This window comes from Idiotropiscis lumnitzeri, chromosome 8 (assembly GCF_059441095.1).
Source record: "Idiotropiscis lumnitzeri isolate Australia: NSW breed Sydney's pygmy pipehorse chromosome 8, RoL_Ilum_1.0, whole genome shotgun sequence".
Classification (NCBI taxonomy): domain Eukaryota; kingdom Metazoa; phylum Chordata; class Actinopteri; order Syngnathiformes; family Syngnathidae; genus Idiotropiscis; species Idiotropiscis lumnitzeri.
Genome location: NC_142398.1, coordinates 17,290,427 through 17,312,989, shown reverse-complemented (window position 1 = coordinate 17,312,989; position 22,563 = coordinate 17,290,427). Strand labels below are relative to the sequence as shown.

The following is a 22,563-nucleotide window of genomic DNA, read 5'->3' as shown; positions in this document are numbered from 1 at the left end:
TAGCATATAGATCATATCCCAATCACCATATTATTGCCTTCAACTCAGGATGGAAGAGAGATGAACACAACGGTTTTACAGCCTTTGCACACACACACACCCCCGCACACGCACACACACGTTATACCTCTCTCTCTCGCTCTCTCTGTTTTCCACACCTTTTCCAATTTCACCAAAATTTCACCAATTTCACTCAGTTCTACGCAACTACTATTTCTACTACCCTGGTACACTGTAAACAATTTTGCAAAGTAGTAAATATAAATGAAGTACCTGATTACTTAAGGCATCAAAGAAATTACACGTTTTATGTCAATGACGAGTGTTACCCAGAAAAATGGAGTGAAATATATCACATACACATATTGGGATATATTATATAAATGATCTATTGCAGGGGTGTCAAACTCATTTTTATTGCGGGCTTGGTGCCTGGGGCCATTATGACAGTGAACTTTATTATTATCATTATTATTACATATACACAACAAACTGATGAATAACAAATTTTTCAAATCAGTATCCAAGAAAATGTTGTTGATTTAATTAACATTCAATTCATTTTAAAAGTGTAATGGGTAATAAATAAAATTGCCAACTTGGCGGGCCACATAAAATCATGTGGCGTGCCAGATCTGGCCCCCGGGCCTTGAGTTTGACACCTGTGATCGATTATATTCATTTGTAACAAATCAAAATACACAAAGAACGGGGGTGCGACCCGATAAGTTCTTGACTTCTTCCTACTCCTGCTTGAACATGTAAACTTATGCTTTTGATGATCATTTGTTTTCCCTTTTTATATCTTTTATTCACGATCAGTTCATACGATCAATCAATCAATCAATAATAAGATGCAGCCACTGCAATTAGATAAATTCAGACATAAAACATTTTGAGTGATACCTCAATTCCAAAGCTATGAAATACATGTCAAATTTGAGTTTGCCTTTCTGGTTACATTCATCAATATTTTATAAATTATACTTCAATATGTGCATCCGTTATCACGCAGTACATCACCTGCGTCACATGTCTCAGGTGGAAGGTGAATATTGCAGATTAGAACCTCACTCTTTGGGAACATTTTGCAGCATCCATACGAAGATACTGAATCCAACAGAACTCTACGAGTAAAATCCCATTTACCATTATAGTCATATTTTTTTTTTTAATTTATAGCAGGCATTGTGATGTCAGTTCCAACAGATGGTCCGATTTTCATAGCACACTGCCCGCTTGCCAATTTGGAGCATGTGTGGTACTGCAACGGAGAACTAACTCACGTAATTGAGACTCAATTACTTCTTTAAATGCACTTGAAGAAAATCTCTGAACTTCCATTTGCATTTACCTGCATTTGACTTGCATTAGTACTCAGCTCCAAAAAGTTTGTTGAAGGGTGTGAACTCAGTTTCAACCCGTTCACGGAAGAATTTGCTAGCGCTAAAAACAATGTGCCAATGGGGCTTGATAGAAGCAGGAGACACACTTGGATGGCGGATGGCGCATGGCTCAGGAGAACAAGGGAATCATTAACGTTATTTGTTTATTGGTTTGTTGGCTACCAAACCTTACAAGCGGAGTTCAGGCGATGCGGAAAGCCGTGTGTGCAACATTTGCTTGGAATTGAATATTGATCAGGGATCCGTTTAGTCCATCAGATAGAAAAATGCTATTATTGCTCTCCTTTCTGCTACCTTTTTGTAAGCATGCAATCAGATAAAAGTGCAGAAGACTGTTTTTGTGGAAATCCATGCAAAAAAGTAACATGCATTCTTCATAGACAAATTATTTTTGGGGTTGGTACAGTGGAATCTCTGAAAATTGTTATTACATTTAGAAATTTAATCAATTTATATGAGGACGTTGCTTTCGTTTAGACAGTGAAGCTGCTTTGGGAGCAAAAAATTTAAATCAGCCTAAAAAATTAAATCCAATTCTTTTTTTTTTCAATTTTTTTTTCTGAGGAAGATGCCAATTTTTCTTCTGTTCAGATGGTCATCGGCTACAATAACTTCATTTAGTGTATTTGGCATGCTGCATGACGTCATGTCAGTAGACTCAATCAGTGTAACTACATAATTTGAGATGCAATGGGGTTTTTTTTCCCGCTCTTTGCTCTTAGCTATGCGGACATTGCGTCAGATAACATTTCCCTTCAGAGTTGACGTGTAATACTTCTATCTTTCTTTCAAAAAAATGTCACCATTTTTTTCTCAGCTTTTGACAATTTGCAGCCATGTATTTTAAATGCAAGGTACACCTCTGTTTTGATACTACCCAATAAGATTTTTCTTGATATTATCCCTTCCACCAGAAAGAAGCTAACTAGTTTTTTCGTGAATGAACACAAGGTCTCCCCAGGGCTGCATTCTTTCAGCTTTACTGTCTCTTTTTCAGTGCCATCAATCAAATCGCAGTTGTGCCTACCTTGAGTTGAAAATGCAAAGACGGTAGCTTCCTTGATCGATACAGCACTATAAGTAATGATTAAGTAATACATTATTTTTAAGCAAAAAAAAAACAACAACTATATATATATATATATATAGGGGTGTGTGTGTGTGTGTGTTTCCGTTTATTGTCCGCGACAAACAACATTTACTGTAATTATTTAGTTTGCTGAACTGCTTTCCAAAGGTATCGAGCAGGCCAACATCATCTCTCAATAGCTGCCTCCCTCACTTTTTTCTCTCTCTCGCCGCCTCGGGTGCAACCAGCTGTCTCATAGCAACAGGCTCGCACGTGCACGTGTGCACGTATTAAAAGTAAAAAGTTTGTGCGATTTCTTGTTTGAAATTTGTGTTTGCATACTGGCCGTTGTCGTTGTTTGATGTTTGAGTTGCGGCAGTGTCAACGTTAAAGACACTTTAAATGCTCATGATGGATTTTTGCTGGGTCATATTTTATTCACATGTACGTTCCAGATGTAAAAAAAAATAAAAGACAGCGGAATTGTAAGTGAATGGATATAAGGTTCAGAAGAAAGAGCAACCTGATTTTATTGTGAAGTTGCATCGAGGTGCTAATGCTACCTCTACTCATTTTTATAAAAAAAACAATTTACCGAAATTGCATTTTCGCAACTGACTGAATTTCTTCAATTTGCACTATTGCACGTGCATAACTTTGATTTTGATTCCTTCAGTGGTGATAAACATCTTTGTTTGGATTCCTTTTTTTTCATCTCCATTGGGGGATAAAGGGGCACCAATTCTGCTGATATTTTCAAAGGCGTGCATATCTGAAAAGGTTTGAGTAGGGCTGCTCCATCCAAGCGTATTTGCATGTAGGTGATATAGAATAGCAGATTATCTTCAAGGTTATTCTCAACCTCCTTTTTCCAAACTCTTGTTTGGCGTGATGAAAAGAGAAATTGAAAGTGGCAGGAATAAAATGTGTTAAATGTGGCAACAGTCAAGGTGGGAGTCAGTGAACATCGCGGGACACTTACTGTGATGGATCTTTCCTTTGCTCTTGTAAATCTTCGTTAGACGGAATGAAGCACACTTCTTCTCTTGCAAGAGAACACAGTCACTTGGAACGTCACATTAACTCCAGCCTTTTTGATGAACCGAATTATGGACTATGTAAAGGACATTTTGCTTTACTTCCATTGGATCCAATTATCTCATTGTTTTTAGACTCGGTGTAATAGGACGTGGCCCATCACACAAGGTCATTCTTGTTCACAACGTTTTATGAAACTGGGAAAAAAACAAAAAAAACAAACGTGTGTGTTCACAAAGCACCTCATGTTTTGTGCCCCAACAGATGCTCTTCTAATTAGAACACCTCACCTCCCTGGAAGCGGCTCAACGCAACCTCTCCAAATCCCTGCCTGGAGTAAAATGGCAAAAAGAATACCCTTGGTGTTTCCCGGTATTTATTGCGGTAATCTAGAAAATCACACACTATCCAAAAATTATATTACAAAAACAAACGGAGATTTGCAGCAGTTTTTGCAAGGCAATGAATCAGTATTTTTATACGCAATGTGACTCAACATACTTGACAAAATTAAAGGTGCAAAAGGTGTAGTAGTTTGCTCAATTGTCTTCCGTGCTCTGTGGATTTAATCAACACTCTATATGGGTCAGTCAGAGGTGAGCTAAGATAAGCAGATAGCTAAGTAAGACAACAAAAAAAATTGGCAAATAAAACATTGTTTGTTAAAGTCTGTTTTAAAACAACTTACCTCAACTAAAAAATCCACCCGGATTGTACCTTTGGCGGAAACGCACTGCAAGATTCTTCTTAAGGTAAGACAATTTCAGGATGAAATTTAAAACTTTAACATTATTAGCCAACATTCCGTCATAAACGTTCGCTGCTGACAAAAGGATTTAAATTTACTTGTCAGCTAGCATAACATCTCTGATGGATACCATTTATAATACCACGGACGGACAGACGGATGATTGATAGATAGATAGATAGATAGATAGCTTTCTAGCCAGCTAGCTAGATAGATAGATAGCTAGATGATAGATGGATAGCTTGCTAGCTAGCTAGATAGATAGATAGATAGCTAGCTAGCTAGCTAGCTAGATAGATAGATAGATAGATAGATAGATAGATAGATAGATAGATAGAGAGATAGCTTGCTAGCCAGCTAGCTAGCTAGCCAGAAAGAGAGCTAGATGATAGATAAATAGCTTGCTAGCCAGCTAGCCAGCCAGATAGCTAGCTAGCTAGATAGATAGCTAGATAGCTAGATGATAGATGGATAGCTTGCTAGCTAGCTAGATAGATAGATAGATAGCTTGCTAGCTAGCTAGCTAGATAGATAGATAGATAGATAGATAGATAGATAGAGAGATAGCTTGCTAGCCAGCTAGCTAGCTAGCTAGAAAGAGAGCTAGATGATAGATAAATAGCTTGCTAGCCAGCTAGCCAGCCAGATAGCTAGCTAGCTAGATAGATAGCTAGATAGATAGATAGATAGATATGTATGCTTTTGCTAGGTTAACCTCTGTTTGTCGAGGCAAAATGTTGGAAAAAGTCCAATGGCCAACAGGGTTAGCAAACTCTAATGTCATTCACACAGGCACAGGCGAGACAAATGAAGCAACAACAGGTGTAAGGGCAAGATCAAGAGACTTTTTTCAGTGAAAAAGAAACCGCATCATGAGTTCCATATCAAAACAAGTCTCTTTCATGTCTAAAAGAAAAGGGAATACGTTATTTTCCCTCAGTGTATTTTCAATTTCGGGAATGAAAGTTGCATGGGCTGACTAGCGTCCTTTGTGGCATTGAAGCAAAGGTGCAGGAACAAAGACATGTTGGGTTGATTTGCTTCGAGCGCCTTTAAGAAGAATGCTCCCAAACATCAACGCTCAACCTTTGCAGTCAATACCTGCCGTGATGTCACACTTGAAAGAAGCTTTTATTTAGATGGCGGTTGCTGTGATTTGGGAATCCGGGGAAAAGTGATGCTACTGCGACATTTATTGACAAAATGTTTTTTTATTTCATTTGTGTATTCATTTATCATTTTCTTTTCAGAAGTAGCAATGTAGCAGGCTGTTTACGATCCGCTTATTCAGTTCGACTCTGACTAACTGAATTTGAATCACGCCGTGAATTTCTGAACAGAACGTTGTTCACAAGTGTCGTTCGTTTATTGATGCGGACAAGTCTGGCGAGACACAAGACGGGAAGTTGCAAGGTGTGGATTCGATGATGCGCAGCCAATCAACTCATGAGATTAATCCTCGCGTGCTCTCATGGCTCGATCTTGTGCCGGGAGCCAATCACGCGAGTTATGAATTTGCTACTTACACTTGAAAGACGTTTTTTTTTTTTGCCACAGTTTCAGGAATTCCACCAGACGTCGCCATTTTGTTCACATTCGCTTTGAATTGTGGGTAATAAGCTTTGGCTGAGTCTACATCCATGTAAGCCCAGCCAAAGTGCGGAACAAGGGCACAAAGTGGGCGGGGCGACAGAGCAGAATTGGGACACTCTTAACAATCGCACCGTCGACAGTTGAAGGTGTGAGTATTGGAATTGGGCTTGAGTCAACTCATCTCTTTAAAACAAAGCAATAATTTGCGCATTAATGCTGGCGATTTTTTTTTTTCGTTTTTAGTCTGGAAAAACACACCACAAAATGTTGCGTGAAGTGGCAAAGGAATACTGTAATGTTAATATTGTTCATGTAATAAAAAAAAAATTGAGCATTTCTTTTTTTTTAATTATTTTTGGAATAAGATTGCGTAGGTGTACTTAACATTTCTGCCAGGGAGTATATTTATAAGCATTCTTAGTGTCTTAATGGCTGATTAGTCATACTTAGATTTAGAAAACATACTGCATCATTATGCTAGTATTTTTCATTCCACATGTATGACTGATTTGGGATGCTTATTAACTCATTTACTCCCATTGACGGCTAAATACGTCAAAGATCCTTTTTTTTTTTTTTTTTTTTTTTACACGGCTAGTAGTGAATGAGTCAATAATGTCATGGAAATTCAATCCATTTGCGATGCCACATTCTGATGATAAAATATCATGCATGTCTGCTCCCTGAAGTCATAAAGGGAGAAACCATCATTCTGTCTCGGCATGAGAAGATGTGATGCCATATCGACCTTTGTGGATGCCTCCATCTCAGCCACATGCTGTGTTCTCCTTGACTCACTGTGGGCCGAGCTCCCACTCTCCGGTTTGCTGGCCACTCACCCAACAACCCCTGCATGACCTACTTCCATCCGTCACTGCTCCCTCCCCTTAGACTCAAATTGCCAAGTGCACCTATGTTTACAATGTCTGCCTTCAAGGAAAATACCACTACAGTTCTTTAAATAGTGAGTGTCCCCATTGCTCCGCTGTGTTTGTTCAACCTGGCAGCCACCGATACCTGCTGCTAAAATCGACGTGTTTGCATTGAATAAAGAAAGATGGCATTTATTAACAGGATACGTGCTGAAAATAAATTTTATTATGTTAATGAAATTGGGGAGGCCATCAAACTGCACGTTGAATGCAGGTTTACATGCACTGTCGGGGGAATTTTTCGAATTAATTATTTTGGAACATTGTTGTGTTGTAGCTCTAGAGTAAAACGGAACCCCCCACGTCCAAATATGGTCACATGAATATTTTTCCACAAATGGAACTTTTACTCAACATTAGCCAATTTTAAGTACCGTATTTTCCGGACTATAAGACGCACCTTTGTATAGGCTGGAGCAAAGATTTAAAAAAAAAAGTAAATTGTGTGTTTTATTTATTTATTTATTGAGTCTGTAACGATGGCTCGATGGAAAGCTGGCTTTTTTTTTTTTTATCAATTCCTGAAAAGTTGTCAATTGGACAGTATGAGGAATTTGCCCGACAGTTAATAAAATTAACATTTTAGTGTTTTATTTAATTTATCTTTTACTTCTCATGCAAAACCCGCTAGCGGTAATGATTGTTGTAATCAAAGCTCTAAGTAAAAGCATGTAAACACACAAGATAGAGGTGCAAGATCCTTCTCACACTTTGATGTCAGTCTCATGTGTTAATTATTATGTTGGTTTTACCGTTCTTAATGTGACTCCGCTTCATTCTCGAACCTTTGTTTAGTTTGAGCCTTCATTAAACGCACAGCCAGTACTTTAAACTCACTTAAGTCAATTTCACAACAACAAAGCAATTATACAAGTGTACCCTATTTTTATTAGGCCACTCGCTGCGGCTACTGTCTTTTCCTTTAGAATATAGGAATTTTTCCTTATGTGAATGATAGATGCATGAACGTTGCTGTCTGCGGGAGTTGCTGCAACAGCAGAGTTGGGATCAATAAAGTATCCAGCTATGAAAATCTGAACATTTGGTGAAGTGTATTTCTTGAGTCTCCTTCATTTGACGTCCTCGCCTCTACAAATATATTATCGTTTAAAGGCCCTTCTCCATCGGACCAGCAATTCCCCCGAAACAACCTTGCTCTGTCCTGTGTGGTTGTTTTTTCTATGGCGATTTTGGTTACAATCGAGGTTGCATTCAAAATGTGTATGCCACATTGCAAGCTAAATATTGTGTTTGTTGAATATGAGTGAAGCAGTTAAATCCACGCATTTTTATGCATCTCAGAGATGACGTCACAGTTGCTCAGGGCTCAGGTAACGACCAATCACAACTCACCTGCTTCCTGAAGCTAAGCCATGATTGGTCATTGACTGAGCCCTGAGCAACTGTGATGTCATTTTCAGTCGATAGCAAGTGGCAAAATGGCCGCCCCCGGGGATGGACAAAATCGTGTGGATTTTATTGCTTAACTAATTTAACACAAAAGCAATTTTAATCAGAATGTCATGATGCAACTCGTGGGCCTGCACAGAACATATTCGTGCAAAAAAAAAAAATTAAAAAAAATTTGAGTTGACGTCCCCTTTAAGGAGTTGAAACAAACATTACAATTTAAGATCATATCCCTTATTGTGTGCATCCAAATGCCCGATGTAAAAGTGATCCAATTTATTCTTGTCCTGATGTGCACTAAAGAAAGATAAAACAGTTAAGGTGCAAAATGGATGAGGAAGCACGGATTTTGGGTTTTGCAAAGAGATTGGGAGGTTAATAATGTGTTGGCTGATTACTTGCCTGCTATCCCCTCTTGCCTGCTAGATATCTGGGACGAGGAGACAAAGCTTTGAGTAGTTCTTTGAAAAAAAAAAAAATGAGCACCAAATTTAGTGCATTGATTTGTATCCAAACTGGGTCGATACTGTATTGTTGAACTCGAAAAACAAAAGAAAATCCTGCAGTGTCAAGTCACTCACAGATACTGTAATGCTTTTTGTCTCACAAAATGATCGTCTTTTACCTCTTATTTGGAATCTTTGGAATTTAACCATACGTGCCAGCTTGCTTTTCATGCTTTTATTTCTCGTCATCCTAGTCTCAACACAGTGTGGTTCATTTGTCTGATGATGATCTCTTTGCTTTGTCCTGGAGAGAGGCGAAAAATCCCAGAAAATGTGTTACCGCACACATTTAGAGGTGTGTGGGGGTGTGTGTGTGTGAGCTGTGAGAGTGGCATATGCTTTTAATGCACATGTAGCCTAGCCTGTCCTATAAAAGTGGCAGGTATGAGATTTGTCCTGTCACAGCTGGAGAAGCGATAACTGACTTGTCAGGAGAGCGAACGGCAGAACGATAGATACATGTAGCGGCAATATGCTGCTGGTGACTTCATGTAAACATGCTGGGCCATTCTGGACACACATATGGTGCAACTGTGGGGGAAGCTCTCGTGTAAAGCGAGATAAAGGGCACATTTGGAACTGCTAGAGAAATGTGTCTGTTAGTTTCAAATATACTGTACATGGGAAAGTGTTGATTTTTCTTTTTTAGACAAATGAACAATTTACCATCATAAAATTATATTTAAAGATTAAAAGTGTAGACTGACATGCATACAGATCAACTATGAAGTGTATCATTCCTTTATGTCAGTGCTTATCAATTATTTTGAGAAGAATATATACTGTAGAAGATATCTGCACAGAGGCAGGGTAGACCTCGTTTTGGTATTTTCACAAAAGATTATTTTGTGGGCATAAATACAGCCGACCTGATTCACCGGCAATAAAAGTGGCTCCTCTTATTCCTTTTAATTGTACCACACCTCTCGTCCACTGCATATTCATTTCGTAGTATAGTCGCTAATTCTGATTGAAGGAACTAATTTGCTTGTGTGTTAGTGCATGTCATGCGGCGCAAAAAAAGTTGATAAGGAACTGCAAGCAGACTGCCATATACGGACAAAGTGAGAGAGAGAGTGATATAGAGTGGGCAAAAACACAGAAGCAATATGTTCGAGTGTGTGAAGAAGCAAATGAGAGCCAATGTAAGCCTCTTAAGTTGCCTTTAACTTGAGCAAAGTGATGAAGTGCAATAAATAAAGCCATCTCTGCAGCGCAACCACTTTGTGTGTTTTGTAGTCCGTAAATTATTATAAGTGGATGTAAATAGGAAATTAGCCAGCGAATGAGCTATGAATAATGTTAATGAATTATGAAACGTCTGCCTCTCATGAACGGAAACAGTTTTATTTATTTTTTTTGGAAGGTGGAGTGTAAGTGGGGACAGACTGGTGAAATGCAAGTGTCGTAAAAGGACCCAGGACAGACAGGGACACGGGACAATTATTTTATGAATAAGGACAAAGAGACGATGATGGAAGGGTGCCAAGGTCGCAGACGGAGGACGAGCCGGCAAAATATGGTAAAGTGCCGTCTCTGTTGTTGTTCATACTTTAGTCTTATCTCAAGCATATTTTACTCTAAGACAATTGCATCGTTATAATTGATCGATTACAACTACAATAAATTGTGATTCCTGATTGTTGCGTCAAAATGTGTGTATTTGTTTTTATAAGAACATACAAGCATTCCAGTGACTCCATGCTTTTTTCATTTCGTGGTTTGATGCTCAACTGAAGGAGCCCATTAAATAATGCTAATTAAATGAAAATAGCATTGACACAATAATCAGCCAGAGTTGCCTGGCCTCCTTTTCTAATCAACAGGACTAAATTGCATATAGTTAAGTCAATGTAATTAACAAAAATAAAATGAAACTTCATAATGAAGTACTGGAGCGAAAGTAAATAGGAGAACACTGAATCATGAAATGAACAGAACACTTTTTTTTTTACCCCCACAACGACATGACTTTTTCATTCGCCTGTTGCATATTGGTAGAACAAAAGATATTAATGTGAGCAACGGATGTATACCTCTGATGCGCCACTTTAGTGGATATGCAATATAAACATTGATACAACTGCTCGCTTCGGTATTATCAATTATTGACCTGCAGCAGCTGTGATAAGAGGAGAGTGGGAGTTTGGGTGAAGGGCATGGTAACAGTCTTAGACGAAGAATATTTATTGTTGCAATGTCATTTCAGCAATCAATCAGTATCATAGTGCCTTTGTTGCATTGGGATGACAACGGGGAATAATTGTTTTAAAGTAATAAAGACGCCACCTGCCTGAGCTGACAACTGAGAAAGACGGTAGCAAAAATGGTACGATATGCACTTAAACCGGCCTTAATTTTAAGATACACTATATAAACAAAAGTATTGGGACACCCCTGACTTGTTATGATAACATACATATTTTTACATCGGGATTGTTTAATCCTCCAAATGAAACGAATGAGATGGACTCAATCTTATTAGCGTAATTCAAGTCGCCTCACAGAAAAGAAAAATGAATAGAATTACACTCACTGCTGTGGCTGAAAGATCAAATAAACAGTCTGTAGCCAGGGTTTATATATAAGCTACTCGCAGAGTGCTGAAGTGTTAATGATTGAAGTTGCGGTGATTTATGCAGCGTGTAAATGCTGGATTGCATTGCCATTATATCAGAGTCATGCCGTGACGCATATACGGTAGCATCAAGGCTTAATCACTGTGATATGAGGGAGAGCTACTTTGCCACAAGCATCAATGAAATCACCTGGAGTATGTCCAAAATCCATTTCAACGGGTTTGGGAAATGATGACAATTGCTGCCACACCCATCATTGACAAAAAGATATGAATGTGATCAATAGCAGCTTTTCATCATGGCCAAATCCCACCAGCTACAACGAGGCAGATCTGAATAATGTCTTCAACAGAAACACGTTGTTGACTTTTTGGGACTGAGAATATATTTTCAAATATATTATAGGATTATATTGGCATTAAAAAAGATATATGCATTTACATTACTTCAGTTGCCATGTGCTCCGTTGCTGTTCTGTGATCATATCTGTCTCTCACAATCTGACTGCACGGTTCTTGTTCAACTTTTCCAAGTACTTTATGTAGTCATGGGATGGCCTTACAAAATTTGTATAAATGCAAAGAAACCAATTACATTAATAGCAATGTAATAAACGTTAAAAGTGTTTCATTCTAGGAAATCAAAATTTGTAAAAAAAACAAAAAAAAAAAACATTTGCCCATCATACTGTAGATGCCACCCCCATTTTTTTTTTTTTTTTTTTTTTTTTTTAGAATTGCTCGCATCAATAGTTTATACCTTAATAATAATGTAACAGCTGACAAAATTTGTCTGTCTCTGATTAACGTGGAAGAGGACAGAAACGCAGGAAAGCGAGGCCATTTAGGAATAATTTAATTTAAAGAAACCAATAAAAACAAAAAAAGGTGATGGGATAATCAAAAATAATAAAGTCCAAAACAACGAGGTTTGTTGATGCATCTAGGTTAGGCTTTTTTTTAGAAGAGGTTTAATTACTTGAGTTTTAAAAGCCAGGGGAAACTGAGAATTATTCACTATGAGGAATATATTTGGTGCTCTGTAATTAAAATGTAAAAAAACATTTTTGAAAAATTGTGAAGGCGACATATCAAGACAGCATGTTGCGTATCTTAACTTTAAAACTATTTCATTCAAAGTTGTGCAGTCAAAAAGGTGAAAATATTCAAGATTAGCTTTCGACCAAAATGATACAAGTGATGTGATTTCTCCCGAGAGGCAAAAGCCATTTACATTTTCTCATATCAGTAATAATTTATTTTTGGAAAAAGTCTGCAAAGTCATTGCATAACTTGTAGGACAGCATGAACTGATGAACTGAGAAAACAATGTACGGGCATTTTTACTGTTTCTATTGACAACCACTGAGAAGAATGAATGTGTTGCCTTTTTCAATTCCTGGTTGGAGATGAGAAGACTGTCTTTGTAAAATGTTGTAATAAACCCAGAGTTTGGTTTTTGCGCCACCTGTGCTCTGCTTGTCTACATACTCCTTTTTTTTTTTTTATCTTTAACCAGCAGGGTTTTTCTCCATGGTGACTTTTTCCTGACTGACAAAACTTTGGTCTTAATTGGGGCAATGGAATCCATTGCAGTCAAAACTTCAGAACAGAAAGCGTTGACAAGGTCATCAACAAAAGATGAACGCAGGCTCGGTGATGGTGGAAAAAAAGTCTGAGTGAATAACATACTTTATTACAGATTTAGTCCAACTATTTTCTATGAAACGTTGGATCGGTACTGTGGCTACTTCTTAAAAAAAAAAAAAAAAGTAATTACATTTGCCCTTATCAGCCCGTAGCTCATTACTCTTTGCTTTGACCTTCAATGTGTATTGGATGTGATATTAATAATGTTAAAAGGTGGCATGTAGGTTAGTGGCCTCCACAAGCTTTTCTTTAAGTACAAATCTGCACCTGAATCCCAAAGAGGACCGACTACGCTGATCTAGTTCCAATATTCATCGCATCATGTATCTTCCTGGTTTATCATCAAACTCATACTTTATTTTTTTTCCATGTTTAAATTAATCAAAATGCTTCGGATTAACTATTGTGGCAGTCTAAATACACAACCCTGTGATGTCAAATTACGGGCCTAGCGTAAAGTGTATTAAAGCGCCCAAAAACACCCAACTTGGGGATCGGACCTCCGACCCTGGCTTGGAAGCGCAGAGCATTAAGTGTTGAACTCAAATTCTGGGCCGCTGGCTCTTTGAATTGCCTTCCAACCGCAATGGAAGGTTGGTTTCCGTCATACATTTTCATATTCAGGACCTTTCTCGAAGAATTGCAGAAAAAGCCCCTTCAACCTGCTCATTAATCTATAATTGATACCCGATCAATGTGCGCCTAATATATTAACGTCGACCGGTAGAATCTTGTGTGTGTGCGTGTGACAAATGATGAATAAAAAAGTGGTCCCCACGAACCATAAAAACCTGTATGCGTGTGTGTGTGTGTGTGTCCATGTCGCAGAATATCAGTGATTTTTGACGATTCTCCCTTTAATTTGTGTCTAACTTTGTAGGAACAGTTTGGAAAAGAGTACTTTTCATTTTCCCAGTTCTCAAAGCAACAAACAAACTCAATCTTCAAAAAACATTTGAGATGAACTAGAATAGAGCAGGTGAGTCGGTTCCCCCATCACATGTTCTCCGGGTAACAACTGAAGGCTAATCCAGTCCACTTAGACTTTGAACACCTCAGCTGCACACACGTTAATTAAATATACCGGCCTTTGACGATGTGTGCAGTAAACAGAGCGGTGGGCTTAGGAATATGCGCACAATATCCCCCACAAACTATTTTTAGCTAAAAGTGTCCTGCAGGAATGGGTGTGTATTGGAGCAGTTTTGGTGCAGTACGATTATAGCTGTGGTGAGAGATGGACCCTGGACACCCCCACCCCAAACAATGATGTATGTATACCGGGTGGAAATTGTGTTAGTATGCCAGTCATTTAACTTATTTATGTGCATAATAAAAGACCTTTAAATATTAATCATAATGTAAAAAAAAAAAAAGATAGTTGTGGCTCATTATTAATAGAGTAGCATACAAAAGAGTGTGAATAGCACGCATTAACCTCAGTATGTGAGTCGAATGAAGCCCTTTAAGAAATTGTGCAACTTTCACATTGCAGGAAGTGTCGTTTGTGCAACAAATGTCAAGTTGAGGTTTTACCCGTTTTTGTTTACGGGTTTTATGCCCAATCATTGTTGCGCAACTCGTTCAGAAGTGCCCTTGGAAAAATCGCTGAACCTCTAATTGCTCCGTTTTGGATGCTCAGTGCCCACAAATGCATGACTGAACTAGCCTCGGGTGGATACTGAATATAGGGGAGGGTTGCGGGGGGGGGCCTTGGTGGGTAAACAGGCACCATGTGAATGTTGATTCTCTCTGGCAGTGGTTGAAAAAGCGATATCCGTTTACAGTTATTTTAAAGGGGAACTAACCATCATTTGGATGTTTGCGAACTTTACTTGACAAGTTAGGAAAATTTGGCCATCACCCATTGAGAGTACTGTATAAGATTTGACTTTTATTTTTTTGGGGGGCTTGCTATTTCTAGGTAAGTGAACACAAAAAAAAAAAAAAAAAAACAACAACAGAGGAGCACAAACATTTTTGTGCTTGAGCTTCCTGAGAAAATTTTTCATTTATTTTCTAGACCGCTAATGTGTCCAGTCAAGTTGCATTACTTTCATCCGGCAAATTCTAACACCTCTCTATAAAGTGTAATGCCAGCCGCAAAACTGACCAGCCTACATATTACAGAAAATGTTTTTATACGTCTGCCTGTATAATCTTTTTTTAACAATACTTTTGTCTTAATGACAAACCCTTCAGAAACACACATGTAAACATCTTATTTTGGATATTAATAGATTTGATTAATGAATCAACCAAGTAAGCAATGAACATTTAGGGCCTGATTAATTAATATTCCAGATAGCGAGCACTATTGCATTAATTTACAAAGAAAATTACCTTTTAATATGATCCCAAATATTCCGGGTTTTTTTTCACTTTGTGTGTGACTCACTCTAACAAATTGCATGCTGTTGCCAATAAGGGCTAAACGTGGTGATAATCACTGTATTTAACAAAAAAAGTATTCTACTGAGGTAAAGATAAATCAATCACTGCAATATTTTCAGGGAATTGGGCAACCGCTTAGAAGCGATATTTTGTTTCGTTTAACTTGTCCTCGTCTGCACGGCAGTTGGATGTGCACATCTTGCGTAACATTTTGTTGAAAACTTGGGACATATCCCTCAGGGTTTATCTTGAAGAGATCTCCAATGTGACGACTTTAACTGTAAGGAAAAGAAAGCAGATCTTCCTATCGGTTTAAGTCTGTAATTTCCGCAACTTTTTGCCGCCCTTCAACGAGGGCGTTCCCCGTCAAATTTCACACAAACCGCATACTTCCAAAAATTTGGCACATTTTCTTTGACTAGTAAGTCTAACTCACTGTGAGGGTAAAACATCATATTGCAACGTTTTGATTCAGTTAACCGGTTCCCGCACCACAGCGGATGGCCGGGTGACAGCGCGGCTTTTGACTCGCGCTGGCGGCTTGGAGTTTGTCTGAAAACGCCTTTCACAACAATTGCGTTTATCGTCATGGTGGCGATGCTGGGTTACATTTTGAATCGTTTGTTTTGATTTCATCTATGGCCATCGTGAAATCGGTTAAAATGACGCGCCTGTCTGTGTGGCCTTACATCAAAAGCGTGCAGGTTACAGGGCAGTGCGAACAACATCTGTCTCACTCACTTTTATTTTTATACTAGCTCAAAGTTGCGGACAGTATTCAGTTAAAAATATTGTTAAATTACTTTGAGAACAGAATTCAGTATTAAAAACAGACTACAACGACCTTCTAAATAGCCTGTTAGGTGAGATGCACGCTAAAAAATGACGAGCGTGAGCAAAATAATGTGGTCCTCTGTGCGTTCGGAATTTTTTGATGTTACTGCTGTTGCTCCAAGTACAGCAAACAGTTAGCTGTTACGATGATACTTGAAACGTTTACCAGCCCTTATCTCAAACGATCTTTGGGAGAGGCAAGCACGGCACCAACCACTATAAACCAAATGCGAGGAAATACAGAGGCCAAAGTTTTGCCATGAGTGACAAGGCATGACTTCTTCTTGTGAGAGGCTGCATGTTAGCCCTCAGATCAGTTAGAACAAGTTTGGGCAAACTACGGTCCGGGGGCCACATGCGGCCCGTTAAACGTTTTAATCCGGCCCGCCAAACTTGGAAAAAAATGAAATGAATAAACCTTGTTCATGTTTTATTTTCTAAATTCTGTGGTTTTTCAAAGACTTATATTGTTGTAATGCTTTTGTTCACTTTCATTTAAAATTAAATCAATTTTTTTTTCTCCAATGAAATGAGGTCACCAAAACACTCCGTCCATCTGCTCCTGGTCCAGCCCCTCTGTCAAATTTTAGAACCCATTGTGGCCCGGCAATCAAAATGTTTGCCCACCCCTGAGTTGAAAGTCCAAAAATTGCATTACTGAAGCATCCTTGGGCCACACAGCTAAAATCAGCCAGCACGATTTGTCGCAGGGTGAAATCACCAAAACAATTAAGTCTGAATCTACAAACCTTTTGTAAAATCAGTATCCTGCTATGATGAAATGAAAGAATGTTGTGTCATTTCAGTAATTTAGGAACCTTTTAAAGACTAAACTATGGCATACACGTGCAAATTTCAACTATTAACTTTTTCAGACACTTGCTCTTCATCTTCATTCGGGCAAAAATTCATTGTGCCGTTATTCTAATGCATTCATGGCCCAGCTATTTCGAGCAATCAATAGCACTTAAAGTTCCCAAATTGATATTGAAACCTGAAGTGATTTACAAGCAGAGACACTTTCATCACAATCACACACACCAAAGAAGTCCTTAATATTTTATATTGGATCCAAAGTGGTATAATCCCAACGTCCCCAAAGTTGTCCTTGTTCATATCCTCTGATTGCATTTTGTGCAACACACACCGACTCAGGAATAGGAGTAGAAAGTCGCAACGTTTAGCAAGCCAAAGCTGTTATACAATACCGTACTTCGTGTACACGTGAATGCGCATATATTTACGATTATTTAATTTATTTATTTATTTTTCATAATCCCAGACTTTCCAATAGTATCGTGATACACTTGCTCTTCCTTCCAAAAAATAGCTCACCGGAGGTGACAGCAGATGGATTCGATGCCGCCAAGGATCTTATACCAGAAAACATCAAGCAGAAGGAAAGTTTGATGGACAGGTAGAAGTGGACAAAAAAACATTTTGTGCTGTGCCATAACCATGGGAACCACTTAGCTCGTACACAACTTTTCAGCAACACCACGTTTCGATAAAGCCTTTAGAAAGAACTTGGGGGACAATAGGTTAAAACATAAAAAAAGCTGTACAGCAAGTGTGATTCATAGTTGGTCAGAAATGCCTTTTCCACTGCATGCTACCTACTCAAATAAATGCTGCTCAGTACTCAAAATTGACATTTGATTGCTCTTACTCTGCAATCAAAACTCGACAATCGCCTGTGAGGCAATAAATAGAAAAAAAATCCTTTCTGTAAGAGGTAATGTACAATGTTCTGATACAGTATGTTCTTATCGCCACTTAAAATCAAGTAAATGTCACAAGTCAGTGCAAATTGTGGCATCGGGAGGAAAAAAAGACTAAATACAAAATGCCCAACAGTTGCTTATGTCAAATTGACTGACAAACATTTTAGGTCTTTTTTTTTTTTTTTAATATGAATGTCAATTTCAATCTTTCGATTTGCAACCAAAGTACCAAAGCACTTCTCAGAAACATGATCGCATAAAAAAAAAGCGGCTGCTTGAAATGTCAAACCCGAGGCGCATGGCATTGATTCAATTTGCTGATTTATCTAATCGTTGCTTACCAGTAACAACGGCACATCAAAAAAAAAAAAAAAAATCACATTACCACCCACGATTATAATCTGCGTTACCCTCTCACATTAACTGTGTCACTGTAACATTAGACCAAAATCAAAATCCTGTGTTTTTTGGCTTGTAACTGCAAAATGTTGACTTATTATTGCTGGAGATTGACTTTATTATGTTTCTCAAATTTCAAAGCTCCTTTGCGTAAACGCATGCGTGATAAACAATAGACGGCGATTAAGACAATTCTGCTATGTCAAGCAAGTTTTAACTTTCGTGGCTATTTACCCCACATGTCACACACACACTCACAGACACATTCAACGGCACGTGTTATGTTCACATGGAAAATTTGATGACATCTAATACAAGAGCTGCATATTAAAATGAAGTCTTTACAAAGATAACAGTGGTATATTTGATTGACAGTAGGTGAGGGAGGCTATTCATCCATTTTTTAAAGCACACGCACTCATTAGGGTGAAGGGTTTGCTGAGTCGATCCCAGCTGATTTTTAAGCGAGGAGTGGTACCTACCGCTCACCAGCCTGACACATATACATAATAATCATTTACATTCACATTCACTCCATGATTAATTCAGAGTCTTCACTTATCCTTCAATGCATGCTTTACGAATGTGGGACGAAATCTGAGTAAACAGAGAAAAAAACATGCAAGCACAAGAAAACAGGCAAATTTCGGGAAGTGTTAATTTCATAAAATGTTGGTGTGGAATGCCACTGGATCAGTCTTAGAGATTTTTTTTTTTTAGTATTTTGCCTTCCCAGCGAAATAGGTATTGGGAAACAAACTCAGCACAGTTCAACATCACAATTACAATATCAAAAATATCGTATGTGGAAATTAATGGGCCAACCTTTGACTATTGTTTTTGTTTAAGCAGAATTTTGTCTTGGACCTCATTAGATTGTGCATGTCATCCCCATAAGTTCAACATATGTTCATATACACCGTAGAGAAATACTGTATAGAGCCTCGTTCCGGTCCAAAGTAGCAACAGCATCACACCTACTCTACCGACAAGTCATATTTTCAAGTGGGTGTTGTGCACTGCACTTGAAAATCACGAACTGGTGGTATCATTACACGAGTGGACAAATAGAGTAAAGCAGCATGAACAGCCCCCGTTTCTCCACTCCCTCTAAATTATTTGACATACCCTCCGAGAATCCGCCCCATCGGACCTTTCCGTCCCGTTGTTCCAGCATCCCACCGACGCACACAGCAGCTCTGTGCAAGCCAAGCATTATTGAAATTCGCCCCACGCACTGAATTGACATACCACGACTGCAATCCGTTTATGCCCTAAGCGGAGCGTGATGAGCGGGATTTTTGGCGAACCACACCAGAACACACCTTTTTGATTCATATTTTGCAATAAAACAATATAGAAGTGCAAATGTGAACATCCTGGTGACCTGATTCCCCACTTGCAGGTGCAAGTCAATTAAAAAAAAAAAAAAAGAATCAGTCATCATCATGTAACAGGCCAACCATACATCCATTTACCCAGCATCCAAGCGCGATGAATCCGAACTCTGTCCCCGGAGTGAGCGTATAATAGTCGGCTGAGCGTCTTACCTTGAGCGCTTCAATATCCAAAGATGCTGAGCGTTCCATGAGCGTGAATCGGGCTGTGCCTACTCTGGAACCAGCATAGAAGTCCCGTGCGAGGAACAAAACAAGGAAGCAGTATATATGCCTAAAAATAGAACGCGCGAAAAGTTCGTATGCTCTTTAGAGTGGCAAACTCCGCTACAACATCTCCCCGCTCGCCATCGTTCGATCGCGGCAATGAGGAGCCTCACGGGACTTGCATTTCCTGGATGGACGTGTTGCTAAAATCTGGACTCCGTCATCCAGCCAAAGTCCTTTAATCTTCGCGTGCGGAGGATGCGCACTTATCGCCCCACTTGGTGTCAGTTACATCTAAGTAAGAAATCCCTCTGCGCTGGAATGAAGCCTCGATCTCCGGTGACCCGCTGCGGTTGCGGTCCGATGAATGCCGTTACATCCGTGGGGCATGCGTCCGTGCAGCAGTGTTGAAGAGTCCGGAAAGCAGATGATGGCGAGTCTTTGGCGACCATGCGGCAAACCGCCAGAGATAGCAGCACTCCCAGAAAGAAGAGGTAGAGAACGGATTGTGAGGGAGCAAGGAGAGAGGGAGTGAGGGAGGGAAAGAGGGGGCTGCTCAGGAGGCGATGAGTTGGGAGACAGAGGAGAGACGGACACAGGTTTATGCTGTGTAGAGTGTCTTATTATTCATATAACCTATAAAATGGTGTGGAAAAGAAATCAATTGGCATTACTTTTAGGATCATTTATTTGTCATGTTGGTCTTTTGTATCTAAACAATGATAATCCCCCAGCATGGTGGGCGACTGGTTAGCATGATGGCCTCACAGTGCAGAGGTTGTGGGTTTGATTCCAGATCCAGCCTTCCTGTGTGTTGTTGGCGTGTTCTTCCCGTGCCTGTATGGCCTTTTTCCGGGTACTCCGGTTTACCCCCACGTTCCCAAAACATAAATGGTCGGTTGATTGAACACTCTAAATTGTCCCTAGGTGTGAGTGTGAGAACGGATTGTTGTTTGTCTTTGTGTGCCCAGCGATTGGCTGGCAACCAATTCAGGGTGTCCTCCGCCTACAACCCGAAGACAGCGGTGATAGGCTCCAGCAATGTTATCAATGTACTTTCCGCATGTCGACCTCCTGGATGGACCAGACATGTAGACCGTGCGCTGAATCAGAAAAGCTGCTTCAATTTATTGCAAAGCAAATTGGCTATATGTTCACACCCACAACGGCGCAAACGGACATTTCTAACTGAGCGTCTGTGAAAATACCAAAAGAAAGAAAACTCCAGCTGTGCGTAGTCATGATTCATATGCCTTTCTTTCATGTTTTTCCGGTTTCACTTAGTAACGTTGTAAATGTGACTGTGGATACTTGTCTGTACTCTGTGATTGACTGACAACCAGTTGAGTGTGGAGTCTGCCTTTGTCCTGTCAGTCAGATGGGATAGGCTCCAGTTGCTACAAATCTCAACAGGATAAGTGTCTAGAAACCAGATAGATGGATACTAATTCTGTCAGCGGCGATCCTCTCATCAGCAAGCTTTGCAGGAACCTGATTGGGTTCCTTATCAGTTGAAATAGATAAAAAAAACTACCATAAACCTACAAATAAATAAATTTGTCATGAGTAGCATATGATGAGTTGAAGGCATAGGATTGAATATCATTGAACACAATTAGAATGTTTCCTTACGCAGGACTTTATTGTCAATTTTATTCTTATCTTCCTCTTGCTTTGTAAGAATGTCGCCGCCTACCGACCACCAAAACATTTCTACTATCATTTGTCACTGGAGAAAACAAGAGCCAAAGAAGTGAGAGAAAATGAGGGCACCACAGCGTATATCATATTTATTTATTCTAGAAATACAGTGCTGTATATTCTCCGTGTGTTTTTAAAATAATGAGTTAACCTCTCATTCACAAATAGAAAGACTGGAAGTTTTAGCACCAGTTTTAGAACTGTACAAAGGGATTAAAGTGAAAACGAAAATTGGAGTGCCTGCTCTGTGTTTCTTCAAGAAAAATGAATTTGATGGCAATCAATGGCTTTTAATATGAAGCCACACAAAAAAACAAATTCAAAAACCTTTGTCCAGCTGAAACTAGTTCCAGCAATTTCTTAAGAATAACACACACGCATGCATGCTTTGTTTGATTCAACTATTATTCAAAACTGCTGAAAAGAAAATACGCCGTGATCATTTTGTTAGCATTCTAAAAAAACTTTTACACAAATGGAAAAGTTTCCACCTCATTGTCTGCACTCTTCTGGCACTGTTTTGCATGCTGGTTCGTTTGCGCCTGCCTTTCAGAAGCGCAAACTCACGGCCCGGGGGCCAGATCCGGCCCTCTGCATTATTTTTTGTGGCCCATGAAGGCAAGTCATGTGTGTCAACTTTATTTTCTTACAAATTGTCATTAATTTGAACTATACTGGGATATTAAATATTGTAAAAAAAAAAAAGATTACCAATCCCCCCTTTAAAATAAATTGAAAAATAGTCGAACAAATATTATATAGCCTTCTGATTTAAAAACTAGTTACCCATGTTTTTTTTTTTTTTTGTAGAAATGATGATACAAGGCGATCATACATGGCTTTATGAGGAAAAACATATCTATGATTTGGCCCGCAAGAAAAATGAGCACTTCTAAAAACAACAACAACAACAAAAAACAGATCAGAGCAATATGCCTTTTATCCATTTTTCATTTATTTTTGCTTGGAAGAAGGCA

At 39.0% G+C, this 22,563-nt stretch overlaps 1 protein-coding gene across 1 annotated transcript in view; it reads right to left on the bottom strand.

The window, feature by feature from the left end:
• sgcz (sarcoglycan zeta) overlaps positions 1–20,383 on the bottom strand; it is a 191,528-nt gene extending 171,145 nt beyond the window's left edge. Inside the window, exon 1 of the mRNA XM_088302779.1 lies at positions 19,832–20,383. Within this exon, the coding sequence (XP_088158905.1) occupies positions 19,832–19,870 (39 nt within the window). The 5' untranslated portion in view covers positions 19,871–20,383. The remainder of the gene's footprint in view (positions 1–19,831) is intronic.
• Positions 20,384–22,563: the final 2,180 nt, after the last annotated feature.